Below are 25,930 nucleotides of genomic sequence, written 5' to 3' on the forward strand. Positions count from 1 at the left end.
TGGGGTGTATTTGGGAAAATTTACTGTGATATAGAATATCGTCTGAGGTTACCTTCCGTTTTCTACCGTTAGGGTGATTGGCTTTCCAATGCCTGAAGTTGAATGGTTGAAAGACAACATGAGTATTACGGCCAACCCTGATTATAAGACAACATTTGATGAAGGAGTTTGCACTCTGACCATTGAAGAAACCTTCACAGAAGACTCAGCACTTTTCACTTGCAAAGCAGTGAATTGTGCTGGTATGGCCGAGACATCTGCAACACTCATTGTTAAAGGTAAGGTTGTTTTATTAGCCACATACATGCATGTTTTGTTCTATTTATCTATAGGTCACTGGCCCTTTATGCTACTTTTCGTGAAATCTAAATATTGATCGAGTTATCTTGCATATATTTCTTAGGTTATACACAGGTGCTAATTATTTTATTTGAGTTTATTTATACAATGCCACCACGAGGCTTGAGTTTGTATTCCTTTCCTAATATTATGTTACACATTTTTTTTTTATTATGGTTTGCAGAAGCAGAAATTGTGGAAGTGATGGCTCCTCCCAATTTCACCAAAAAGCTTTCAGATTGTACGGCACAGGAAGGTAGTTCTTATCAATTAGAAGCCACTGTTGAAGGAAATCCTTTGCCTGTGGTGTCATGGGCTAAGGATGGGACATGCGTCGATGAATCTCCTGATTACGTAATCACATACAATAATGGCGATTGTATATTGCGATTTGAAGAAGTGTTCTTAGAAGATCAGGCTGAATACTCATGTAAAGCAACAAACGACCTGGGTGAAGATCACACAAAAGCCAAGCTGTCTGTTGCTGGTGAGAATCATTGTAACTTTTTGTATTGATCATAGGTTCGAGTGCTCTATCGTGCAAAATACTTAGTTTCTGGAACTCAAGGCTGCTATTCATAATGCAGTTTAATGGAAAGTAATTTTTTCTTAATAATCCACAGCTGTTGAGTTGTCGGAACGTCCAAAGTTCACAATGACATTGAGCAATGTCATGGCAAGAGCAGGTCAGAAGTTCAAATTGGAGTGCCATGTCACGGGTACACCAACCCCTACGGTGGCATGGTTCCACAACAGTAAACCCGTCAAAGAAACCCCGGACTGCAAGGTTGTCATTTTTATCTTTTATTTTATTTATTTGTTTTCATTTGAAGGTGTTCATAAAATACTAGAACAACATATGTCTTACAGTGTTTAGCTCAAACGCAGTTGTGATACTCAGTATATAGTATAATAGTTATAAGTTGCAAGTGAATTGCAGAAGTTATTGAATGAGTGCTTCTCTGTTTTAGATACTTAGCAAAATTTTAAATCAAAAGTGCATGTGATCTTAATTTTATAACTTGATTGAACGTATTATTTCAGATTTCTTTTGATGGTCAAATAGTAACGTTGGTGATGTCAGAGGCTTTCCCCAAAAATGCTGGTGTTTACACTGTTGTTGCGAAGAACTCTGCTGGAGAAGCCCAGTGCTCAGCCAATGTATCTGTCAAAGTAAGTCTCAAAGTGATTCAAAGTAAGTCTCAAAGTGATTTATTTTGTGATATTTCATCACCTTAATTTTAAGATTAATTGTATTTATGAGGTTATCATATTATTCTATAAATAGAGGGTGTATTTTAATCATTCTTTTATGATATATTTCTGTGAGCCATTCACTGAAATGACAATAGAATATGTTCATTACTATTTTCGTCCACCATTCAGGGTCGTATTCCAACTGAAACAAGTGACTCAGAAGTTACATCTGATGTTGATGTAGAACCCGTCAAGCCAACCATTCAGTTGGCACTGAAAGACACCTCAGTCAAGGAAGGAAAGAGTGCAAGACTAGATTGCGTCATAGTTGGCCAGCCGGAACCAGAGGTAGGTACCATTATGGCATACTTAGTTTCTTTTGACGGCTATGGAATATTCTCTCTCTCTCTCTCTCTCTCTCTCTCTCTCTCTCTCTCTCTCTCTCTCTCTCTCTCTCTCTCTCTCTCTCTCTCTCTCTCTCTAATAGAAGAAATGGATGCGAATATTGTTTTATGTTTTTTGGATTATATTTTCATATGCAATATGTTCTGGTTTATAATTATATAATTGGTCACTTTCATTTTGCTTACTCTTGGCTATAGCATTGTTATCATATCATAACTACTTTATGAATTTTTAGTTCGATAGATTGAAAACTATTTTCATATCATTTTGCTATTTCATCTGTTTTCATTTCATTGTTTCCCTTAGCTAACTTTTTCATTTCAATGTTTCCCTTAGCTAACTTTTTCATTCCAATGTTTCTCATAGCTAACTTTTTACATTCCAAACAATGTTTCTCTGAGCTAACTGTTTCCATTCTAGTGTTTCTCTGAGGTAACTGTTCAACGATTTCCCAGGTAACAGTTGATGAACTCGACCTTGTTTTTCCCCTCAGGTCATATGGTACCATGATGATACACCAGTCAAGGAATCTAATGACTTCAAATTACTTTTCCACGGGGATCGTTGTTCGCTCATCATTCAAGAGGCATTCCTGGAGGATTCTGGGATTTACAGGGTTGTTGCCATGAATTCAGCAGGTGAAGCTTCCACGGCCTGCTTTTTGAATGTTGAACGTGAGTATGAAATGTTATCTTATTTTAGCTTACCTTTTGCATGTTGATTGTGAACTTGAAATGTAATTTTTTTTTATGTTGACGTGAGTATGAAATTCTATCGTGTTCGCTTAGCATACTTTTCGAATGTTGAATATGAGCAAAGAATGTGGCTGTTTTCGGTTTCTATTCTTAATGTTAAACGTGAGAATGATTTTTTTTTTGTTTTCTGTTAGCTTGCTTTTTGTATGGGTAATGTGAGTATGGAACATTGTCATTCTGTTTGCTTGCCTTTCTAAGGTTAAACTTGAGTATGAAATGTGCTTTCTGGTTTTTTAATGTTGAACATGATTATGAAATTTCGTCGTTTTCTGTTATCTTAATTTTTTAATGTTGAGTGTGAGTAGGAAATTTTATCGTCTTACTGTTTCAAGAAAGTTTGCGCGAAAAATTTGAGCTCATGTTTGATTATAAGCTAATTTTATCATGATACGAGTCATACTACTATTGCATTAACCATCAGTTATTGTTCAAGGGAAAATTAGTATAACTAAAAAAAATTCATAATGAAATATGAAATTTTATGTATTTCTATCTATCTAAGTAGTGTTGTTTAGTAACGCTATTGAACATTTATAAGTAATTATTCTTAACCTAAGAATTATATTAACAAATATTTTTCATTGCAGCCGAGCCTGAGATGACACCCCCGCCACCAAGTGCCCCGGCAATTGCTCCACGTTTCTCGGAGCTGATGACAGACAGCCATGTGACTGAGGGACAGGCTGTGATCCTAAAGGCCACCGTTACTGGTGAACCGAAACCAACCATTGCTTGGTTCAGAGAAGGTCTTCCACTGATTCCAGATAATGAATTACAGGTATTTATGGCATAAATTTGTTTTCTTTCCCAAAATAACTAATATGTGGTGTTAGCTGTTAGAAGTATAATAGTTTTACCAGTTCATCAATCTAAGAATCTTAACTCTTATAGTCTTGGTCAACCAGGTATGAAATTTGTTTCCTATCCCTGTTATCTTTGATGTAGTCCTTACCTTTTTTTTTAAAAAAAAATGGCCATGTCACTTCCTTTGAAATTGAACCCTGTTACTTTTCCTTTGATGTTGTTTGCCAACTTTTCTTCTGGCCAAAATTAGAAAAGGGCATCTCGTTGACCTTTAACATGTGCATATGAAAAATAAATGATGCAAGGTATTCAATTTTACAGCCGAAATAATACATATACAATAATCATAGAGCAGTAATTATTTTAATCTGTTTTCACAATCCATATTTGTCTCTTATTGATATTCAACCATTGCAGATCCATGAAGATGCAGATGGTCACGTGACTGCCGAGATTCTTTCAGCAACGCTGGACCACACTGGCCAGTATGAAATCGTTGCTTCAAATAGTGCCGGAACTGCTAAATGCGTAGCGTATCTTAGTATCGAGCCAAGGTTGCCGACCCCTTCACCTGTGACAACTGGGCCTCAGGAGCCTCCTGTGTTTACAAGAACAATTTTAGATGCATCCGTCCCAGCAGGAAGTGGTGTCAAGTTCGAGGCTGAGGTCACAGGGCAACCTATGCCCACGGTGAGTCCCAACGAGTCTTGCCCAGAGACCATCCCTGAGTTTGCCGAATTGTCAGTCATTTCTGAACTTGAGGTTGAAACAGATGTCAATGACAACAGATTTATTAAATCTGATCATGGCGAAGAAAGAAATGTTAATGAAAGTATGACCATTATATCTGAATTTTGCAATAGGTTAGCTGGTAATGAAAACATATCTGGTATTTCTGAGCTTGTTGAAACAGATCTGAACAAAAATAGATCTGTTATTTCTGAATTGGATGTCAGAAAGGGTCCCAGTGAATTAGTATCTGTTATTTCTGAACTTGATGCTAAGGAAAACATATCAGTCATTTCTGAGCCTGATGTTAGAACAGATCTTAATGACAATAGATTAGAGGAGGATCAAAAGCAGTCTGAGTTTGATAGTAATTTACAGAATTGTTCATCAAAGGATCGTGAAGAAAAGGTTGAGGAGAGTGATTCTCGAATGGGAGATGATCTTTGTAAGAATTTTAGTGTCTTAGGAAAGGAAGAATTTGCTCTTTTGCTCTCAAATATCAGTAATGTAAAACCCTTCACCCCCTATGAGGAAAACAATAATGAGATAGTGGATGAAAATGTTGGTTCTGAGTTGAATGAATATGATAGTTTCAGTCAGTTGTCTAAATTTCATGACCTGAAAGTTTTAGATATGGACACATATTCACGTTTCATGATGGAAAACATTGTTGTATATGGTAGCCTGGACGAAGGAGATGGCCCAATGAGTTGTCTTGATCAGCTCAACAGGTATGAAAATATAAAAGTCATGGATAGCAATGCGTATTCAAACTTGATTATTGACGGATATGATTCTGATAAAGAGTCGATAGCTGATAGTGATGATGTCTCTTTGTATGACAGTGTTCCTGACACAGTGGTGTCTGATGCAAAGTCCAAGAACTCCATAAGATTCATAGATACTGGTTTAGGCCAAGGTATAGAACCTGTTAAACTCGCTGATCTTTGGAACCTGATTAAAGATACTCTTCCTCCTGCATCAAGTGAACAGCCATGCGATGGAAATGCTGGCTCAAAGGAAGAAAGTGACACTAACAGGAAAATTGCACCCAATGGAGATAGTGAACCAGATTCTGGCTATTTTTCCGGTAATTTTTCTTCTCTGTCAGATGGGACTGATTCATCATCACCATCATCTAAGCGTAGTAGTTCATCTATATCATCTGCAGATTCTTCAAAGAGAAATAGCATCAGTGATATGCCGTTATTAACTTTGCCATGTAACTCACAAGAAAAGAAAAAAGAAGATGACTTTGAAAATAAACTGAAAAAACAGTTGTCAAAGATTTCATTGAATGATGTAGATGCTAACGCAAGAAAGATTAAGTCACCAACCAAGATGACAAAGAGTTTTAATGAAGTTCATAAGGAACTCAGTCCACTTTCAGAACGTTCAACGGAATCTGACTCGGACGAAAGCAGTGATAGTCAGAACAGTACTGCCTATTTTAAGATGTGCGAGAGATTTTGTGGCATATCAGATAACAAAATGACTAGAGAAGAAATTGTTTCAAAAAAGTATTTGGAACATTCTTTCAAAGAGAAACCGTGGGGAAGTCCCAACACAGATTTTGACTATCTACTAAGCCCATCCCCAACATTTTGCAGTGATAGCATGAGATGCTCAAGTGCTCTCTCAGTAATCTCAGAAGAGAGTGGTGTGTCAGATAATGAAGATATTCCATTACCCAACAAAGAACTCCTTCTAAAAAAGCTTGAAGAAAACTTAAGAAGTCAGAGTGCAGTCTGTAATGTAATGGGGCATTCTGAAACAAACAATAACTCATACAAGCCCAGACCTGTTGTGGTTCAGGATGAAAATGGGAATCCCCTGGTGGAAGAGATAGCCGTTGACTGCTGCAATAGTTGTGTCATACCCGAGGCTAATCATATAAAGCATGACGTGAAGTCTGAGAAGCCTGCTGATACAGATGAGAATAGGAATGAAGCTTTGGACAAGAAGAAGGAAGCTGAAAGAAAGGCAAGGCGAGCTGCCCGTTTGGCAAAGCTAAGGGAACTGACAAAAATATTAAGGATCCCATCAAAACTCTCTGCATCTAAGTCAGAGGAAAAGGCTGACAGTGGTCAGGAAAATTCTTCTGGCGAATCTTCCCTATCTACTACAGAAGGAGCTTGCTCAATCCAGCCATCAACTCAGCATAGACAGTCTCCTTCAATGTCTTCTCAGTTCATCCAGTGTGAGCTTGGAAGCACGGACATACTGTCTGGTATTCTCCCATCGGTTCCTTCCAATAAAGCCTTTCTTTTCTTAATCAAAACAGCAGAGACTTTATCCAAGCTTGATTTTATGAAGATCATTTTGGAAAAGCTCCGTGACATAGTAAAAGCTGGGCAGGAACTTGTGAGAGCTTTCATATTCCCATTCTCTCGAGCAAGCATCATTGACTTTGCCAATCCATATCCCCAGGAGCAAGATTTCGAAGGTGTCTCGACAGATGTTATAAATGACGTTACTTTTGAAGCAAATATACTCTCAACTGGGGATGAGGCAGCTATCCGAGAAGAGGAGATCAATGCAAGGCTACAATCTTCAGCCCTTGTTGAAGCTGGGTGTTATTTCATTATTCTATGCTACAACGAAGCTCCTGATCTTTAAGCAGATCCAAAAATGTGATGGATGGCGATTTCATTCTTGAATGACAGTTCTTGGGCTGCATTTAAAGGCCATAGGAATCCAGCATACATGTTAGCTAGCTGTTCATACTCCTGTACACTAATAATTGCTGGTCAAATTTAGAATTACTATATTGATAAGTAAAGTTCTTTATAGATTTATTGATTACAGGTAACAAAGTAAAAAAATAGCTGTGTACACTTTGCTTATTCTAAAAAGACACACAGTTGAAAATATCATTGAATCAGTGAAAGATTGTGTATCAAACGTTTTACAAGTTTGAGATAGAATCTGGTATCCATTGTGTTGTAGTGAATCCGTAGTGTAAAAAGAATGTGTAAATCTGTAATTATAATTGGTAGTTTGACTTAACTTAGAATATGCCAACAATTTCATAAACTGGGTAGTGAGATGATTGAAAGACCAAGTGGTAAACTTACTGTAAATACAGTAACTGGCAGACTAATAAAGCATTTAAGAGCACTTTGCAAGATTTTTTTTCTTTTTTAGCCATAGTTCATCATTTTAGTGCTTTTTATAACTATATCCCTTGAAATATGAAATGAAAGGAACAAGAAAAGATAATTAAAAGTATTTTTGCATTTATTAAGATTATATATATATTCTTTACATATATAAGTTTAGGAAAAAGAACAGAAATAAGTATTCTTTGATATTTACTTGACATTATTTTATGTCACAGTAACACTTAAACTCTAGTTTCTATGAGAAAGTTCAGAATTTGATTTAGAGTTGTTCACTGCAAGCACAACAAAAAACTGATGTTATTAGCTTCTCAAAGACCGTATAAGTTACAGGAAGGTTTATGCGATAAAAAATTAATTTGTAAAAGAGCTTATGAGTGAGACGACCAAAACCTCAGTGTTATTGGTTGTAAAGTTCTCCTCAAAGTGATGAAACTTTTTACTTAAATTTCATCCTTTTTATTGCTTGTAAAGAACCTATGTATATCATAAACATTGAGAGCAAACAGCGTATCTCATTCCTCAAAAAATTGACTTAGAAATAGGATTAAAATGTTGAAAAATTTATTCCACTTTCTTTGCAATTGCTAACAATAAAAGGGAGACTTCAATTAAATCTCCCATAAAAACCCCGTTCACAAGCTTTTCTTAACCACTCACAATTCCCATTATCAAAATCCTCTTCAGGTACACTGGACGCTGAACGACAGTCCTATCACAGGACAGGAATTCTTCCGTGGACAGCTCCAGTACGTTCTAGGCAGTCGAGGAGGAAGTCACACCCTGCAGCTTCCCACGACAACGAGGCTGCAAGGAGGAAGGATTGCCATCGTTGCCGAGAACTCAATTGGCAAGGCCGTCTCTGCTGCTAATCTCACCATACTTGGTGAGTACACATTCCGTTTCATTGATAGTTGATGGTTTTCTGTTGCAGCATTTATACTTGTATTCAAGTTTTCGAATTTCGTCTATATCACTTTACATACACATAAACTTAGGGTATACTGTGTATATATATATATATATATATATATATATATATATATATATATATATATATATATATATATATATATATATATATATATATATATATATATATATATATATATATATATATATATATATATATATATTTATTATGAATGTGTATTTGTATGTATGTATATAAAATAAGTATGGACCACAAGGTTATCCTTTTCCCTGTAGAGGTATCTTACTAAAATATAAATTTTATTTTAATTTTTTTTTTCAATTTGTTACATTTTCTGTGTATGGAATTTTTTTTCATTTCCTTTACTTTTGAAATCTTTATCTTTTGCTCATATACCTTTAATTGAGTATATTCATAGATATCATTAATTGTTTTGATAAGTAAATGATAATCTGATATTAGCATTTCAATGTAATTTGATTTGATACATTTAGATACGTTTGTCCCCATTTATTATGATTTATATAGTTATATGCAGTGCATAGCAGCAACATCTCATAACAGTCACACTTATTTTTGGATAACAAATTTGGGTTTTGTAACTTTATTTGAAACATTTTTTTTATATATCAAAAGAAAAGCCAGATAATTTCTTAAAAAGTTATTTAACATTCAATGCATGTTATTAAAATTCCCACATCGTACATAACAAAATGCTTTAATTTTACAATATAAAAGATATGAGGTAGAGTAAAATGTGTATATAGGAATACCAGACAATTTGGACAACATTCAAGATAGAATTTATGAAACATAAATTAGATTGTCAAAAAATATAACAGAAATGTAAAAGAAATAATCTACATATCACAGGCTTGGGCAACATTTGATTAAAATAGTAAGTAATACACATCAGGGTTTTACTATTAAAAATAAGTAGAATTAAAGGTTTCTTGACTTTTCACCAGACTTCTTATATTACAATGCATAATTGGATGTTCAATTTATATCTTTGAAGATATAGAGTAAATATTACATTCAAAGAAAAGTTTCAATAAAATTGATTAAATGACTTTGAAACATATTGTGTGAAATGTCAAGACACAGTGGTGAAATCAATCCTATGAGTGATAATTGTCATACTGTACACTTGATATTATCAATACACGTCTTTCATTAGGAACTATGGACAGATCCCTTCAATCACACATATACTGTATATGGTAAAAGGGAAATATTCCTCATGTTTGATTATTCCTCATAAATAATATATAAAAAGGAATAATCTGTTATCATTTAGTGGATAAATATTTGTAAAATATGTAAAAAAAAATATTAACCTGTAGTTATGTACATCAAAGCAATAGCTACTATTTTTACCATAAATACCGTTTAATATTTACTCCATTTTCCGTAGCAACGTCGTACACTTTTCATTTAAATCTCGTTCGAGTAAAATTGAAAACGTGTGAATTCCTCACACTAACAGTCATTAAGTTTTTGTATTCTTGTTTGGATCAGTTAGAATTTGTTAAGCCAGAGCGTCAGAAAGGACATATTAAACGCTTTAATTTCACGCACACCATGAGTAATAATGGTTTATGCAGCCGTAATAGTAGTGGTACGGTAAGGGGAGGAGAAATACTAAATGCCATTGATTTTTAAACACTTCATAAGCTTAAAAGTTTTGACATTTTCTTCCTTCTAAAATGACCGATATATTATGTAAATTCGTAGAATATCTTCATCTCTGGAAATATTTCAGTAAATTTTTCTGAGTTGACAATTAAAATATTCTAATTAGATATTGTTCTCTCTAAGAGGGATATATTTATGTTCTTCAGCTGACGAGATTTACCCAGAAATTCAAGTTAAGAAAGTAACAAATTTTTTATGTTTATTTTATGAAAAATTACATCCATTATTTTGGGCAAGGAAATGCAATTTGAATGATTTCAGTATTTTCAACATCAAATATAAAATAAAAATTAAGGCAATTATTACAGACTAAAAAAGCTATAAAAAGTCCTAAAGTATGTTTTTTATAAAGACAACTTATATAGATGCAGTAGGCCTACTGTACATTTATGTCCTAAGTGTAGAAAATTCAAGAAATTACCTGCAATAAATGACTTTAATTTGACAAAATGTAGCTAACAGTCTTAGGTCAGGATGCAAAAATATTTCGATAAATTAAAGTTTACAGGCAATAATTGGCTAGCGTTTAACAATCAGCCGTTATTCCAGTACTGAAATACAAGTCAGTATCGAATGAAATAGCCCAAACAAAAAAAGAAAAATGAGAAGCTTAGTACAGAAAATCGTGAAAATAGTAATGAAAAAGAAATAATTAAGGAAAATACTCTTTAAAAGTACGAAATGAGAAGCGTTAAGTACAAGAAAACATGATAATTTTATAAAAAAAAAAAAGATTTAACGAAAATAAAAAATTAAAATGCGATAAGGTATAACTGAAGTCTTGTATGCTAGCCAAGTATTGTCGGCGAACTTGAGAATTTGATTACGCAAAAGAAGTTCGTGAGCGAACATTTGATCCCTTGAAAGGACATACCAGCCCTTCGTTGGAGAGAAGCATTGTCTTTCGGCACATGTTTCCTTCTTAGAACACTGAACACATATTTAAGTGACACTCTTACATGCCTTTCTTCTTATTTAAATGCACTTCATCCAACACATTTTAAGTGGCACTATCTCTCTCTTGTAAATGTAAAGAGACTTTTGATAATTTATTCATGGATTAATATATCCCAATTTAACACAAAAACAACATTTTATATCTCTTCTGAGGCATTCCATAACACTTAACATTGTATTGATCCCAAACGTCAGTTATATATAACGCAGTTTTTTTTTACTTGTACTTTGAGGTATCAACGCTGAAACGAACTTGTATGATTCCTTCCCTTGCATAAAAATGTCAGGGATTAACTCTGGTCTATACATAAATGTTTATTAAATTAGTCAATCATTTATTGTGTTCCTGGATTTATGTAATCATCGTTTGCATATAACTTTTTATTGCACAAACACCCCACCATTGTTTGTATTGATCCTGTCTGATACGCTTAGAGAGAATATTTTGGGAATTGTCCAAAACAGGATTTCGTTGATGTCACCAAACTCGTGATTCATCATTTATTCATATTAAATCGATTGTTTCTTTTGTGAACAATTTTAGCAGTTAACTATCTATTTTTGTTTTCCCAAACGGCATTCATTATCGTTTTATATTTATAGATCCTCGTAAAAATATTAGATTTGTTTAAGTTTTAATTCATTTTATTTAATCTAGTTTTGCTTTCACAATTAGGAATATCCTTCACATCACATGTGTATGCATGCACAAACATTAAAGTCCCTTCACCTTTTATAAAAATTGGATTTGTAAAGATAAATGGTTATCTCACTGTCTGGTGGCTGACATAACAAGAACAGCCGCTAACCCTCCGAAGCTCATCCAAGCGTCCCTGATGAACTCTGCATGACGGCTATTCCAGATATCCTTAGCGAACTGACCCAAAGTCCTGTGGAGGCATATCGTGAATGTGAGTCCTTGCGCCACAAGGATCAGTCCATTTGGTGTCATTTCTAACACTCCGTCTTCCACGAGCTCGTTAATTGCCATGAGCGCTCCTTTCAGCACGATTTGGTTCACACAGTCCCTGGAAGGCCTTTTCCTGCTCTTCCCGAAGAGTTTGTGTTCTTTCGAGGACACTGAAACGACGTGTTTGTTTAATAAATTCACGATTGAGTTGAGAATCTCCTGCTTGTTCCCGGAGAAGGCGTTGCTCATCCCACGAACGAATATAACGTATGTAGGATCGCCTTCGTCATTGGAGGGATCGCTGTCGTTCGACATGCATTCCGTTTGGGATTCCTTATCGAACGTTTTGCTTCTCGTGCAGTTCCCATTGCAAGGAATGTTTCCATTGGGAGTATTACCAGCAGCCTTATTACTGGTTGGAGGAACCACGCTCGGTTTCCCCTCAATTGCTTGTAGCATGTGGTCGAAACTTCGCAACTTTTGCGTCTTCCTTAAGACGAGAGGCTTCCGTATATAAGGCACTAGTGACCCGTTAGAGGGAGTGGAGGGGTGAGTGGGAGGCGTCCCGCTTTGACCTCTGTCGTTCAAGTTCAAACTTATTATCTTTAGACGAATCTGAGGAGGTGCCAAGTCCTTTCGTGGTATCTCCTCAATACCGCTTGAAGAGTAATCCATTGTAGCGTGGGCTTTTTTAGACATCTTTCACAGGTGTGAGCTGATTGTAGTGCCAGCAAAGCGTTCCAATTCCCGGCTTTTGATCTCGAGGTTCAATGGCCAACATATTTCCGCAAAACCTCTCCACTTTCCAAAATCAGGTCAAAGTCGTCGTTGCCCTGCCAGTTATACTGTACTTGTCCAATAACAAAAGGTTGCTAGCAGGGCAAAGTCTCGTATCTAACTGACCTCCTCACGCTAAGCACTTCCACCTCTTGAGGTGAGGTTACTGGGGTGCCAATAAACTGTGCCAGTGCCCGCTCTGCCTTGCCAACATCATGTGCTGCTTGACGCCAAAAATGCCCACAGGATTTTGAAGGGAATGCATGAGCGCCTCTCTCACCTGCCAAAGGCGTCTTGATTAGCATTTGAATCTGAAAGGGATGTTTCTTTAACAGACGTTTTTATTTCCTTTATCGCAATTGTAAGATAACAACAATATTTTTTATAGCGTTATTGATAACTTTGATAACCTCGTCTGGTAAAGACGTGCAATGAGTAATATAAAAGACATTTTTTTATTGTATAATCGTCCCTCACAGCACCTCACTGTTGGTATATGAAAATGACACTTACCGCATTCGAATGTCTTCCCATCTCTCACTTACCTAGCAGAAGGGTAGGTGAAGGTCAGATTTGGCACCAAAGCGAAGTCATTATGTTGATGGCATAGTCAGATGTGTGAGAATCAAGAAGTTTAGCTTCTCAAGCACGTGTAATCGCCATGATCCCGGTTGTCAATCTCATGCAGTTTGGAGTTACGATATTCAAAGGTGTTATGATAAGGGACTTGGGTGCAACGAAAGCTCTAGTGATCCCTGGGTTTTCGGTAAATTACCATTTTTATGTTTAAAAATATAGAGATTTTAAATAAAACACAGTTTGCCAGCTTGATATTCGGGAGATTTATGACATTTATGAAAAAACAGGAGTATATATATATATATATATATATATGTATATATATATATATATATATATATATATATATATATATATATGCAGAAGAACCACAGGGAAAATTAAAATACGAAACATACGATTAAGTCCTGACTAGTTTCGTGATACAAGAAGTATCACGAAACTAGTTAGGGCTTAATCCTATATTTCGTATTTTAATTTTCCCTGTGGTTCTTTTGCATCTGAGCATCATGTTTTCCTGTGATTTTTACGCATATATATATATATATATATATATATATATATATATGTTATATATATATGTTATATATATATAATATATATATACATATATATATATATATATATATATATACATACATATATATATATATATATATATATATATATATATGTATATATATATATATATATATATATATATATATATATATATATATATATATATATATATATATATATATATATATAAACTCAGCATGAACATGTAACCGTTTTAACCAGTCTCCCTCCAGACGGCGAGGTCCTATGCTGTTAATCTAAAACCAACCAATACACTGACGAAACGTCGTATTAAGCTTGAAGCGGCTCAGAAATGCAATGCAGTAATACAAAGTTATTCTGCAGCCTATCCTGCGTATTTTGAGTAATAGGTCAAGAAGCTCTCCGGTTTGCAAGGCCTGTTTAGGCTGGTGAATTGTTCCAATGAGATGAGCATAGTTTCAATGCCGCTATTTACCACTTCACCACATAGAGAAAATGTAGGGTTGTGGTGGCCGATGTGGTAACGTCCCTGACTGGTGAACGCCAGATTGGGGTTCGAGTCCCCTCAAATTCGTTAGGATGTTAGCTAAGAATGGGTCGTTTTGGGGAGCCTATAGGTCTATCTGCTGAGTCATCAGCAGCAACTGCCTGGCCCTCCTTGGTCCTAGCTTGGGTGGAGAGGGAGCTTGGGCGCTGATCATATGTATATGTGGTCAGTCTCTAGGGCACTGTCCTGCTTGATAGGGCAATGTCACTGTCCCTTGCCTCTGCCATTCATGAGCGGCCTTTAAACCTGTTTATCTATTGCATCTGTAAAGAATGAACCCGAAAATAAGCTTCATACTCTTCTGTAGACTAATGCGTAGGTAAATACAATAATTTTGTATAAAGTTGGACCATTGTCTGATCATTAACGTCTAAAATATTGATAGAAGTTATAATTTTTGAGGTTTTAAGCAGTTTATTATATATCTGTATATAAAAATACGTACATTTCCATTGTTCTAGTCTTCAGTGTTTTCCACGGTTGGTCACTGTATCCAGTTAAACATGCGACGCATGATAAATGGACAATTTGACATGTAGATGATGATTGTTTCATATCCAAATGAAGACTGCTCATTGAATGATGATAATAATAATGAATATCATGATGATATTGATGTGCGTATTTATTTATATTTCCCAACCACTAAAAAGAAGAGTTGCCTATATTTTTTTCATTGAAAAGCAGTTCAACATCTAATATTATTATTATCATTATTACTAGCCAAGCTATAACCTTAGTTGGAAAAGCAAGATGCTCTAAGCCCAAGGGCTCCAACGGGGTAAAATAGCCCAGTGAGGAAAGAAAATAAGGAAATGAATAAACGACATGAGAGAAAATAACAACAAAGTATTTTAAAACAGTAACATCAAAATACATAGGTATGTAAACATTTTCTGAAATTTTTGATGTTGTAATTACACATACCAACCTTTTTCTACATCAAAGACATCCCAGCTTGTGTGGTGAAGTAAAATTATCTTTCGCTAAATTTCGCACCTGGCGTTGTAAATCACTTGATAATTTAATGGTGACGCAACGCGCTCAGAAAAAAATGAGACTCGCCCCTCCTAGAGATTATTATAGTTATTTATCCGTATAATATTTATGTTTACGAATTTCAATTTGCTGTGTACGCTTCGCGTAATTAGAGCTATTTGCGGATTTCTAATTACGTCCCTCGATTATTTTGGTTTACTGGATTACTATGGAAACGAATAATAGTCAGCTTTTGATTGATTGGATTTAATGGTAATTTATCTTGTTGCGTTTAACACTACCCGGTAGAAAGTTCATTTATTTATAGAAGGTTTATAGCCATAGCCTCTGTACCATGGTCTTCCACTATCTTGGGTTAGAGTTCTCTTGCTTAAGGGTGCAATCGGGCACACTATTCTATCTAATTTCTCTTCCTCATGTTTTTTTTAAGTTTACATAGGAGATATTTATTTTATTATTCTTGAAATATTTATTTTTCCTTGTTTCCTTTCCTCACTGGACTATTTTCCCTGTTGGAGCCCTTGGGCTTATAGCATTCTGCTTTTCCAACTAGGGTTGTAGCTTAGCAATTAATAATAATAATAATAACAGAATAAAATTTTACTGTTATGCTATAGCCGCATTCGCCCAAAATTTATGGATATACTTCAACGAAGAATATCAACACATATTTTGAATTTATTAATATAAGAGGATATCCCACGAGAGTTGATTTAGTTTGGCAAAGAGTGGATTTTATTTTATTTAATTTATTTTAGTTAAATGTAGTTCACATAAATGATATATTATTTGAATTATTTTACTAATCCCCAGAAAAGTCAGGGCAAGACTTGTAACGGCAACTTTATGGGAAAAATAAACAAAGGTTTCTGCCAGAAGTTGTAAACATTTCTCAAATCTGATTTCTGGGATGAGACGCCAGGCTGTGGATATCAGTCAAATCAAACCTTGTTTATTTTGTGCAGAGCTGCTTGTTATTTTCATCTTCATTGAAAAATCTTGTTGATATATTTATTGTTAGTTTGCCTCACTAATAATTAAAATAGAATTTTTTAATGACCTCATTTCTTTATTTAATTTATGTTGAGCTATTTTCCATTGCAACACTGCTAATTGTTAGTTAATATTAGTATTATTTGTGGAAAACTATTAACATTATTAGTAATACTGATGTAACGTCATATTTTCATTATTATTATTATTATTATTGTTATTATTATTATTATTATTATTATTATTATTATTATTATTATTATTATTATTATTGCGTAGTTAGTTTTATATCTTTCATTTCAAGATATCTTCTTTAATTCGTATCTCTATTTATCCGTCTAATCAGCTCAGCACAACTTTCAGAAATTGCACGTGGAGGAGTTGCATGTTTTCCATCTGTTTTATCTCATCTTTATTTAGTTTCTCTATTCATGATATTCAACCGACTCGCTATATTCCGTACTCTTTGACACCTCCCACGCCGGGTATACACTATGAAATCAATTTGTGTCGGGTTGAATTTTTAATGTTAAATAAGACGGGAGTTTGTTCATGCACATTAGAGTATGTGTAGACTTTCAATTTTGTTTTTAATTTCATATCTTTGTGTATTATGATCTTACACCGTTTGTGTATATTCCCCGACCTAAACGCCACCCATAGCTATTATTTGTTATGAAACGTTTTTTTCGTTATTAAATTTAAAATATTGAATGAGGGACATTATTAAAAGGGGGGGGGGGGAGATTATCCAGCCCTATGAGTTGAACTCGACTCCTAAAGAGCTGGCCTGAATAGAGGTTAATAAAATGTAAGTTAGAGATCAAAATCAGATATAGATATTTTTTATTTTATTTAATTATTTTGGATGAGGAAAGATTATGAAAAGAAAATTGTGTCTTTTAAGAGGTTTGAAATTGATAAGAAGACCCAAATTAGATTTTAGTCAGGATGCAACACAATTGATTTCTGATTGCTCAGAGCAAGCCAACCTAGTATGGGTGTCCCTGACTAATACAGCTTTGCTAATCATGGAGATATACAAACCCTTTCACCAAGTTAAGGTATCTCCAATTACCAATCTAATGAAAGGCAATAGTTACAAGAGCAGTAGGCTATAAAAATCTGTAGAATCCACTGAAATGAAAATAAATGGATTCTAACAAAAGCTATAAGAACAGCGTTTCTGGTGTACGTGGGTGACACAGGCGAGTAATGGTTGTTTTGAGAATACTCATGTGCCCTGTCTTTCGTCACTCCCAGTCGTGATGTCACCAATGTTTCTGAGTGACGTCCAAGTAAACGAAGATTCTAAAGTACATTTTCTGTCTTTACAACCCTCCCATTTTGCAAAATCCACAAGGATTAACTTCATCATAAAAAATCTGCGCCAATAGCCAAGAATATCCGAAAACAAAAAGAAATATAGGTAATTGTTGTATTGAATTAATTTTAAGACCATAACGAGAAAAAATGTACCTCTATATAAATAAAAATGTGGTTGAACCACTAGAAAAAAAAAATATAGAGATAATACAAATCTTGAGTATATTTTTATATTTGGATTTTTGATTTATTTTTTAGATTCATATCTGTTTATGCTTGTATTCAGTGTTGATGCAAATTTCGGAAGTTCTCGATTTGCTTATAAGAGGATCAAGTTCAGCGACTTTTAATACTATGAAATCTCACACATCTATTATTAAATCAATTATTACACCATTTTCTCCAGCTGCTTTACCTACGCATTCCTTTCAATGCTTTATTTACTTTTCCTACTGTTATTTGTGATATGGGCTCAGGTGTTTCATTATTTCTATTGGCAAAGTTATTTCTTATAATGCTATTGTATAGCTTTGTGCAGAAATTCTCTGCAATTTTCATCACCCCATTTCTTGTTGATATTTCCATTTTCATTCTTTAAGGCAAATATATGTTGGTGTCTTGTTCCAAGTATTCTTTTTATTATATATACGTATATATATATATATATATATATATATATATATATATATATATATATATATATATATATATATATATGTGTGTGTGTGTGTGTGTGTGTGTGTGTGTGTATGCGTGTGTGTTTGTGTGTGTGTGTGTGTGTGTGTGTGTGTGTGTAGAGAGAGAGAGAGAGAGAGAGAGAGAGAGAGAGAGAGAGAGAGAGAGAGAGAGAGAGAGAGAGAGAGAGAGATACATTTCACTCATATACAGTGTACAAATGAATTTAAATATATATAAACACACGTTAACATAGAATCTTCATGCGTGTATATATATATATATATATATATATATATATATATATATATATATATATATATATATATATATATATATATATATATGTATGTATATTCAGAATAGGTTTAAAGACAGCGGACGTGATAGTGGTGGCGTTGGCACCTGGTAAAATCCCAGCGAAGGTTTTAGGGAGAGTTGGGGAGCGGTGGGTCCCAAGGTTGGGATACCCCCAGTAATGAGACATAAGCCGGGATGATGGAGAACTTGTGGAGGCTATAGTCTCTGTCACACAAACAAGTTCTTGGTGACTTTAAACAACTTCCTGCTCAACCTTGCACTGAGGAGCCCATTTATTTTCCTAAAGTATCTCACAAACGAAGCTGTTAAATTTTAGCTACAGTTATGTAGCATAAACTTGAGCTTCCTTGATTTTATTCTGCCATCACATTTGTCTGGTTTGCGACATCAGTTCACAGGAATAAATCCATTTACTGATGGCCAAAGCTTGACGACATGGCGCTCAAAATGTGCGAAAATTGTTGCATCTGTGACTCCGCTTTAAAGACGATTCTCTGTAGAAATACGAGGGTTAACGTGGCCGTTGTAGTGACAGGAATAGATAGAGTGTTAATGAAACTTCTAAATGATATAGAAAAAAAAATCTTTCACTGTACTTGAAGTACGCCTGACATTCCTAAGAGTCGTTCAGTTGGTGTCATGTGGACTCGGATGTGCTAAAATTATATTTTAGAACTGTGCTACCGATGTTTAGCTCAAACATGTTTTATTCACATACTCTTGATTACGATTATTTATTTATGGCGTGGACATAAGTACCACATTTTGCGTGTTGATATTTTTTTACGTGTTATTTGTGTTGCTTCTACCATTAATGTTTCATGCCAGAGTGTATATTTGCTAGTATAAATGTAATTGCTGTACATACGTACATTCAAACGCACTTATATGTACGCTTTATGGTAAGTCACCACGCGCACATTTCAGAAATTTCACAAAGAGAGAGAGAGAGAGAGAGAGAGAGAGAGAGAGAGAGAGAGAGAGAGAGAGAGAGAGAGAGAGAGAGAGAGAGAGAGGAGAGAGAGAGAGAGAGAGAGAGACTGTTTGTATGTATGTTGCCCGTCAGTTGATAGATGTTATGATGCAGCAACTGAAAATAGTCAGTAAAACATTGCCGTCAATTAAGTCTCCTGAACAGGAAAAGAATGGTTTGACAGCATGTGTGTGTGAGGGAGGATGGGTAGTGGTTGGTAGGGGGGGGGGGGGGGTACAGCAGGGGGTGGAGGCGACTGTTTCAAGGGGCTCTTGCTTATTTTTATTTTCACTCGAGCTTGTAGGTCTTAAGAACTCGTGGGGTATTATTCAAAATCTGTAACGTGTTATATGACTATCATTCTTTTATATAGTTAATGTTGTTCCAGTAATTTTCTGTATGGTATTCCCCAAGAGAGATTAGATCTCCAAACTTTCAACTAAGTTCCACAAGGCACTAGAAGAGTTGGAAGACCCAGGCCTAATGGCTGAGGACTATGAAACGTAAAGTAGGAGATGATGAATGGAGAAGTATTGATTTAAAAGCTCAAGATAGAGACGACTGGCGAAATTTAACCGAGGCCTTTTCTGTCAATAGGCGTAGGAGAAGATGATAATGATTCATATTAAAATAACTACTTTTTATACGTTTTGCATTTTACACTTCTGCTTGCCTTAAGATGAGTTCTTGTGTAATTTCTCTATCGTATTTTAACGTTAAATACAGCAACCATCTCTTCAGTTTGATTTCCTTTGATGGATCCGAACACTATCATCCACATCATCATCCTTACATAAGAAATATTTTACAGTTAAGGTGAATGCCTTCTCTTTACTTAATTATTGCAATTTTTCTGAGTTTCTAACAGTTCCACGAAATTAACATATATTTCACGTAATATTCGAGACCTTTCGTTGAATCTTCAAAGTCTCCTTCCAATTCCTAATTAAGTGTTTTTCATAAACTGTCATCAGGATGGATAGGTGAGGGTTTGAAGTGTTTGCAAAACACATCAAGCCAAATTTAATGTGGGCACAACATGTGAATTATTTTATTACTAAAGTTCATTGGCCTTTCTTGTGCTGTATATACTTTGAGGTGCAAAGAGTCAAGACTGAAGAAACTATGTTACTTATTTTTGGCGTAGGTTTATGCGATTTATGGGTTCATTAATATATTTGGTTTCTTTTTTCCATCGGTTTCTTTTACTTATGCTGTATAGGTTTAGTATCTATCTATCTAGCTATCTAACTATCTATCTTAATATTTATACATATAATATATATATATATATATATATATATATATATATATATATATATATATATAAATATATATATATATATATATATATATATATATATATATATATATATATATATATATATATATATATATATATATATAATATGTAAGATGCTTAGCGAACATGAGGTGCGTATTCTCCAAGTAGGAATAAGAACTTGTTACATTTTTTACCCCATTCTATGTAATATTAGTAGTCTATTGTTGACGAGGGTCTTATGCCAGTGCAGGCCCTTGCTCCTGGATCAGCCCTTTCATTATAATGTATTCAGAAGGTGATATTTATTTTACATTGAGGTTCCATGATCGTCCATTAATTACGCATGCAGGTTACTCCTTGTATGGGCACTTTATGTCGGATACGTTAAAACATTATCTATGAAATTTCATTTTTATATAAGAAAATAAATGGTCATGTATGTTGTTATATCCAAGGACGAAGTTTCCCTGGTAATTTCCGTTTTTATCGATCACTCTTAAATCGTTCACGAGACATAAAATGTCTTAGGATTTTCCTGGAATTTAGTCTGCTACACAAACAATTTCCTTGTCTCCACGTCCTTGTTTTTATAAGCGCCACCTTTCTGAGTGTCCTTGCTCAACGATTGGCACTCTGGGAATGAGCACGAGGTTGGTGGCACCTGACCTCTCCTCATTTTCTTAGTTCCCCCTAATGAGATCATTGTGATTCTTTGCTTGCTACTAGGCCTTTTCTTTCAGCTTGATTACTAATGCATTTCAGTATTCTCTCTCTCTCTCTCTCTCTCTCTCTCTCTCTCTCTCTCTCTCTCTCTCTCTCTCTCTCTCTCTCTCTCTCTCTCTCTCTCTCTCTCTCTCTCTATCCGGATTACCTAATGGTATGTACATACAACAACAACAACAAATGCAGCCGTTTCTAGTCCACTGCATAACAACAGCTTCAAACATGTCATTTATGTTTGAGGTTTGGTTAGTTTTCAACAACATGCTGCCCAAAGCAGATTGGTGATGGTAGGAGACTTTTGTCTGAGAGCTCACAGCAAGCCAAACTAGTATGGGTGGCCCTGACTAGTACAGCTTTGCTGATCATGGTGATACACAAACCCTTTCACCACGTTAGGGCATCCCCACTGAGAACGGGATTATGTTAAATGGTTGTATATATACATATATCGACAACAATTTAGGAAAGTAATTTGGTAAATAGCCAAAATTCATTCCTCAAGATTCCGATTGTGATTTAGATCCAAATACGGTAACATTAAAACATGGAAGCGTTTGGAGGACTTTTCATGTTGAGAAGTGGGTTAATGGGATAAAGGCTTTGGTAGTTATCCAGAACAAAGGCCTGGGTGAAGGCAAGTCGTATAAGCAGGACAAATTTGCTTGTTTATTTAAGATATGCGTTACACTGATGACTGGAAAGCAGCCTTGGTTGGGTAATCACTGAAATAGCGGCATATTTTATTTACATGTTCACGTAAAATTCCTATCCTTTTAGCTGTAAAAAAAAAGGTATCACTACTTTTTTCATGATTCTGAGGGTTATCTGTTTTCATTGAAAGGAGGATTTCAGAATGTAGGATTATGCATTGCCTTTGCAAATATTTTCTTTTTACCTTGTAGGAAATCACCGTTCCGTACATTATATGTTAAACAGATCCGTTCAAGGGAATGACCTGTTTGTTTTATAATGAACTGTACTCCATGAAGACATGTAAACTTTTAATTTATTGTATTTCATTAGAATAGTAGTTTTAAAAAGGTTATGCACTCTATTGAATGCTTTTCTGCATGTTTTTTTTTTTTCCAAATCTTGCCATTTTGGGAAACAAGGAAATATTTTTTTTTTTTATATGGAAAGTATAATACGTAAGCTGAAGCCAAGCAGACATTGGCGCAGCGCCCTGGTTGAAGTAAATATTTGTTTGATCCCTTGGTCATGCCGGAAGTATGTGTAATTTAATTCATTGTTAAGAGCTCGCTTTTGTTTATGGAGGAGTTATTTTGGGGGTAGGGAACTTTCATGATATTTTCGCTTTAGTACTTGAAAATGTTTTACTTGCCGAATGTTTTATTTCAAAATTGATTGAAGTTGCTTTATGGTATTCGGTCGTTATTGTTATTCCTTCTTTAACTGTTTCGTGTTTTAAAGATTATTTTCCATCGACAGTGGTCTCATAGCTAATAATATCTTTTCGGTTTTTATTTTTGTCTGTGGTTGTCACTGCCCAAACTAGATACTTTTCTAATACCTCCAAAAATATATATATCCTAATAAGGAAAATATGTTGTACTCTATATTTCCAAATAAGATTGGAACCAAGTCTTGTATGTCCAATTTGCTATCGTATTTCTTATCTGGATATAGGTTTTTTATTGTAATCACTAATGTTGTTAGTTATTTTTCGTCATTCCCTGCTAAGGTATTCTCACCTAACTAGTTTAGTATGTTATAATCGTTTTTCGAATTCTTGTTTTTAATTGTAATCATATTTAAGAGTTATTGTTTATCATCTTCGTAGGATTCCTTGCAAAAGAACACAAGGTCGATATTTTGGTGACCATTTTAGACAACTGCTTTTTTATTATTCGATCACTTCTATTTTTCCTCTTCATACTCTGTTTGTCTCTTTTGACAGTTTTAAAGCTTTTTCAGCCTGTGCCAACTATGATGTAAGACCCTTCCTTATTTTTTAACACCTTCCCAGAGATTTATGTGCCACCACTGATCTTTATCACAGGTCTGAAGTAATGAAGATCTTAGAACTAGTTGCACTAGTTGACACTCAATTGACCCTAGCTTGATCTTTATTATAGTCACATGGTGAAAATAGTCTTATTTTTTTTACTATGTTTTTCATTTATTCATAGAATTCTATCAAAGGCCCAGTTTTTCTATAGAATGTCACATTTTTCATTCTTTGTACTTGGGTATTTATATGAAGAGCCATGTAAAATCATTTATCTGAGACATTCGAAATGTTTTTGTTGACTATAATAATGCTACACTGAAAATAAATAACAAATGCATAAATCTTATTTTTATAAAGAAAGGGTAGTGTTTGAGACATAGCGAGGTCTGTGGAGATATCCAGTATACCAAAAGTATGTGGAATCCAGTGAGACAAATTCGACAGTCATTAGAACCAAAATAAAATCACTGGACATGTGCCAAACATGACAGAAATGTGTCTAACGAATCGCACTATTAGTTTATATTCATAATTTGATTGAAATAGAAATTTGAGGAACATGTTAACCTTACATAATCCTTTTCATTGATATAGCATACTTGAAATTCTGGGAATGCCTAGAAATGTAAGAACTTTTTATGAACCGTGATATTAATTCCTCAGTAATCTTTTTTTTTTCACAATAAACATGAGATCCGAAGTGGCTAAACTACTTGGGAAAATAAACTCTATTCTTCTAACTTCAATATTAAGTTTTTGACATCATTGACTTTTCTTCTGCGTTCTTCATTAGGTCGATGAATGGCTTACGTAGCTATTTTCAGGTATCAGCAAAGCAAACAGACTAAGGTTATAATTGTTGGTAAAGACTAGAAAGGACGTTGGGTGTAGACTGGAGTACGTTGAGGTCACTCGCTTCCATTTTTTAGTAAATCCGTTGCTCTCTACCGGTACTCGTTTGCTAATAGGTTACATGAACTTTTGTTTTCTTTCCGTTCTACGGCCTTGACTTATGATCAAGAGCCCGTATTTGACATACGGTCAGCTAAAAGTAATGATATCAACACCCTTCGAGATATTTCTTTCTATGGAATGTTCCATTTATTGCTGAGAACATTTGTTTGGATTGAATCCACAGTCTTATGTTTAGTAACATTCTTTTTCGTTTCACTACTAATTAAACCCTGTTCAATTCTTCAGGTAGAATAAGAAATGGATGTTATAGTTGTCTGTCATAGCCTGTTGCTAGTAAATGTTTTGTAATGTTAAGGGGATGTAGAGAAAACGAGAAAGAAAAAAACCTTCTCTGATATGAGTGGTCAGTACTCCGTCCATATTTGACGGCAGGGCACCGACAAGGTAATCCTTACCTCACAGGGTGGAACCCTTATCAAGATATTAATAAGATTCTATCTCTAAAACCTTCAAAGAATTCCACATACAACAAAGTGAAAGTATTAAGATCCTCATAAAATTCAATTTCTTAGCATGGGCTCTTGAAAGCAAATCTATATTTACCCCTAAATTTTGTTTTATAAACCATCAAATATATTCAAATCCCATAAATTCATTCTTTATAAAAGCATTAACATACACCCAGAAAGGTTCTGCCTCCTCAGACGCAGTTCTTTGGCTAAATAAGGAACCCATCTCTTCCAGATTACTTATAGAGATGACATTTGCTCAGGGCTGGTATGTTGCAACTGTTACATAGCAAGGTTGCCAAAAATAATTCATTTCTCATTACCCTCACTAGGTGTCATCACCGGCAATAGGGCTCCCCCCATCTCTCTCTCTCTCTTTCTCTCTCTCTCTCTCTCTCTCTCTCTCTCTCTCTCTCTCTCTCTCTCTCATGCATTTCCATCCTATTCTACATAATTTTTGTAATCTCAGCTATATTTTACGCTATCTTTATTTCATATATTACCAAAGTTGTTGCTCATCTTTATCTTCAGCTTGTTAATTGACTTAACACTTTTACATATCAAAATTTGTTTTTCTCTTTAATTGTAATAAAATCCATAACACCATTTCATGAACGCCCGTGGTTACCACTTCCCATCTTTCGTGACTTGTGGAATTGGTTACGTCTCCCATATTCTATATAGTTTTCTCTTTTAAACAGAATTCCCATTTTCTGTAAGCTGCGTTTCGTTTTCTTTAAAGGTCATTACAGTAAAATTCTACTGTATTTTATTTTCTTAGATTGATTTTCTATAAAATTGCATGTTATTCGCGTTTTTAATATCGTTGGATTTTAACATTCCAATGAGATTGATTACATATCGCTTTATTTTCACCCCACTCTCCTATATTAAAATTGGTCCATGCATACGTCCTTTATGTTGATGGTCGGTATATATATAT

General features: G+C 34.7%; 2 protein-coding genes across 15 annotated transcripts in view; one reads left to right on the plus strand and one right to left on the minus strand.

The window, feature by feature from the left end:
• LOC137627785 (uncharacterized) overlaps positions 1-25,930 on the plus strand; it is a 481,638-nt gene that overhangs the window by 401,475 nt on the left and 54,233 nt on the right. For all 14 annotated transcript variants that reach the window (XM_068359127.1, XM_068359129.1, XM_068359130.1 and 11 more), the window contains 9 exons: positions 73-278; positions 524-826; positions 963-1,126; positions 1,384-1,512; positions 1,726-1,884; positions 2,435-2,615; positions 3,284-3,474; positions 3,918-4,190; positions 8,039-8,237. In XM_068359127.1, the coding sequence (XP_068215228.1) occupies positions 73-278; positions 524-826; positions 963-1,126; positions 1,384-1,512; positions 1,726-1,884; positions 2,435-2,615; positions 3,284-3,474; positions 3,918-4,190; positions 8,039-8,237 (1,805 nt within the window). The remainder of the gene's footprint in view (positions 1-72; positions 279-523; positions 827-962; positions 1,127-1,383; positions 1,513-1,725; positions 1,885-2,434; positions 2,616-3,283; positions 3,475-3,917; positions 4,191-8,038; positions 8,238-25,930) is intronic.
• Positions 10,994-12,792, minus strand: LOC137627791 (uncharacterized). Its single transcript, XM_068359147.1, has one exon. It carries the CDS (start codon positions 12,547-12,549, stop codon positions 11,710-11,712), a length of 840 nt encoding a protein of 279 aa, XP_068215248.1. The 5' UTR covers positions 12,550-12,792; the 3' UTR covers positions 10,994-11,709.

This window comes from Palaemon carinicauda, chromosome 35, assembly GCF_036898095.1.
Source record: "Palaemon carinicauda isolate YSFRI2023 chromosome 35, ASM3689809v2, whole genome shotgun sequence".
Lineage (NCBI taxonomy): Eukaryota > Metazoa > Arthropoda > Malacostraca > Decapoda > Palaemonidae > Palaemon > Palaemon carinicauda.

Excerpts from the sequence above, each read along its gene's own strand:
- LOC137627791 (XM_068359147.1), bottom strand. The coding sequence starts at position 12,549 with ATGTCTAAAAAAGCCCACGCTACAATGGATTACTCTTCAAGCGGTATT.